General features: G+C 40.6%; 1 protein-coding gene across 1 annotated transcript; it reads right to left on the bottom strand.

The window, feature by feature from the left end:
- Window positions 1–260: 260 nt before the first annotated feature.
- LOC113237006 (nuclear receptor subfamily 2 group E member 1) lies at window positions 261–2636 on the bottom strand (the record flags this gene model as incomplete). Its single annotated transcript, XM_026473247.1, has 3 exons — window positions 261–871; window positions 1453–2153; window positions 2343–2636. Coding segments are annotated over 3 exons (1178 nt in total), but the record flags the coding sequence as incomplete, so codon positions are not given.
- Between the last annotated feature and the right edge of the window lie 244 nt (window positions 2637–2880).

Here is a 2880-nt window from a genome sequence, read left to right as displayed (position 1 = left end):
ATATATACACCGAATTCTACTTTTCACCACACCTCCATCCACATTCGCTCTATAAATTTGTGCCGTCAATCTACCAACATTCATACTTTCTACATGAGTTATGAGCATCGAAGCATTCCCTCTCTATCCTGGTCACTTTATCTTCCATAATACCAAGACGCTCTCTTAGTAATACTAGAATAATAATAATAAATATTTATTCATATACATTGTATATGCCATGCATTTAGTACATGTTGCTTACATTTAACAAGCCATAACTATCATTTAATTTCGAAATACAGCTACAGAATATCACAGCAGTAATAAAAAAAAGTAATGATATATAGCGTTTTGCGGTGAAAACAAAAACAGCTTTTAACTACTTAAACCTTACAGCTCGCATGATAAAATTCGAACGGATTTTCACCGCGTCGCGTTCTCTTCGACATAAACTAGTACAGATACAAATATGCAGGTATGACATTTTGTTTCTATTATAAATATAGAATTTACGCCTACTAAAGTTACAAGGACTTACGAATTAAGTACTGGATTTACTTACTTTAAAAGTGCTTTACGTTATAAACGAATGGGGACGTTTTAGGCAAGAGATCATTACACATATTAAACACGTTGTTATCATGTACTAGAGTAGGAATAATAGATACCACTAATTGGGGAACACTATGTTACAGTGACAAAGGATTTACACAGGATCCTTGCCAGTGCGGTACATGTCACAAATGATGCGTTCGATAGGGATTTCACCGATGGTGGTTCGGAAGAACAGTTCGACGACGGCGTTGCCGGGTACCCGCCGCGCGGCATTCAGCAGCTGCAGTAACTGACCCGCCCGAGACGCCACTAGAGGGTACGACCGAACTGAATACTGCAACAAGAAACAAATAAGTTCTAATTCGCTCTTAATTTGAAATAGATAATGGAAAAAATGACTTCCATAGAAATTATTTGAGATTACAACGAACCTTCAGGTGGAGATCGAGTTCGTATTAACTAGCAAGAATGACTAGGACAATAAAACGTTGAATTTTAAATCAACTTTGATTAATAAAAAATTCATAGTTTCCTAAAAACACTAGAACTTGGGCATTTGGCACCATAAAACATGTGATTAGATAAAAGTAGTAAAAAAAAAAAAAAAAAGAATCCCTTGACAGACATTTTGAATTGTATTTCATTGATAATTAATAATAATAATAACGCTCACAATCAACATAGCCCCGCACTAGGGAAACCCTGTGTCGCGGGTGCCATGGACACACAATTAGACAACCACAAATTACACCCAAACTCACGAGAGAAATAAATGTAGGCCATACAAATATTTCTCCCGGCCCGGGAATCGAACCTGGGACCTCTGCGTGGCAGTCCGGCATGGTAACCGTTCGGCCACGGAGGCAGTTCAAAAAAGTTCAAAAAGTAGTAAAAACCTTATTATTGATAACGTACCTCATTTAAAACAGCCAGTGAATGGTCCTGTAATGCCGCCACCGCTGGTAGATCTTGCAGTTTTTTTAATTCTGCCTGGCTCGGACTACAACCTCCGCTCGTCTCACCGAAATTAGTCTTAAACAAAGCAATGGTTCGCAGACAAGTGTACTCGCTGTAATCTGGGCGAACTTTTGCGAACTCCGTTAACACACTCTCAAACATTTCTATTTCTTTGAAATCTATTCTGGGATTCGTTCCATCGACCAATACCCTTAAATCTAGTGGATATAAAAACTGCGCTGAACCAATAACGAAGAGGTCTCTCCACGATTCTTCCAATAATATAAATCTGTCCGAAAGGGACAGCGAAGTGAATGCTGGTACATTCTTGGCCCATTTCACATTCATAAAGAGGAGTCGTGCAGCAGATTCACATATCGCTTCGGGATCAGACGGAGTCAGAAGCGAGGGAATTATGGGCGGAGGAGACGGAATTTTAAAGTCACAAGGTGCCACAGAAGGCGTCATGAGATTGAGTCTGTAAGGATACGGACTATGAAATAATGTTAAGGGCGGCGCAGGTACTAAATTATGTTTGGGCAGAGCTAGATCCAAAGCCGGATGAAGTCTGATCTCTGACGAAGGAACTGGATCTTTCAGAAGCAAAGCCATTTGTCGACGCATAGTTGAGTTTCTCGGGCCTCTCTCATCTTGAACCGCTGTAACAAAATGTGATATGTCAATAAAAAAAAACTTCACCTTCACGTTTCCACTTTCTCATCTCTCGTTCAGCACATCCTCTATAACTAGATGCCTTAGCGATAACAGGAACGTCTCGACTGAAAGTGGACTTTTGACTCTACTACTCCTTTGAGAGCCCACTGAACATGACCAAAGTTAATGCTTACCGTCTTTGTTCATGCCAGCGTCCAGGCATTTGGCGAGTCGACACGCACGGCACTGGTTACGATGCGCTTTGTCAACGAGGCAAGCACCGGGGCTTCGCGCGGTGCATGCGTACCGGCGGTTGCGGCGCACTGAACGTTTGAAGAAACCTGCGCAGCCGTCACACGCGAACACGCCATAGTGCTTGCCGGAAGAATGATCACTGCATACTGTACATGGTACGTCGTAGAGGATGCGACCTGAGGAGACATATCGCGTATTTTTAATTGATATAAAGTTGAAAGTTGCCCGAACGACTGAAAACATGCATGTAAATGTAATATGTCATGATGACAAGTTTTTCGCTATACACTTTTGCTACTAACTATTTACATGACATTTCCAGACCTCCAAATGAAAGATCGCGATCGCGATCGATACGATGTCGATGTCTTCGAATAATAATCGATCTTCTGTTTTCGTATATACGTATATACAATGATGAAACGTATATAAGTGGATTTAAAAATATTTTTTTCGGCTAAAACTGGTAGGTATTAA

The sequence above is a fragment of the Hyposmocoma kahamanoa genome, unplaced genomic scaffold (genome assembly GCF_003589595.1).
Source record: "Hyposmocoma kahamanoa isolate Upper Pololo Valley unplaced genomic scaffold, ASM358959v1 92435, whole genome shotgun sequence".
NCBI classification, from domain to species: domain Eukaryota; kingdom Metazoa; phylum Arthropoda; class Insecta; order Lepidoptera; family Cosmopterigidae; genus Hyposmocoma; species Hyposmocoma kahamanoa.
The sequence above is the reverse complement of the archived record's forward strand: the minus strand, read 5'-3'. Positions and strand labels throughout refer to the sequence as shown.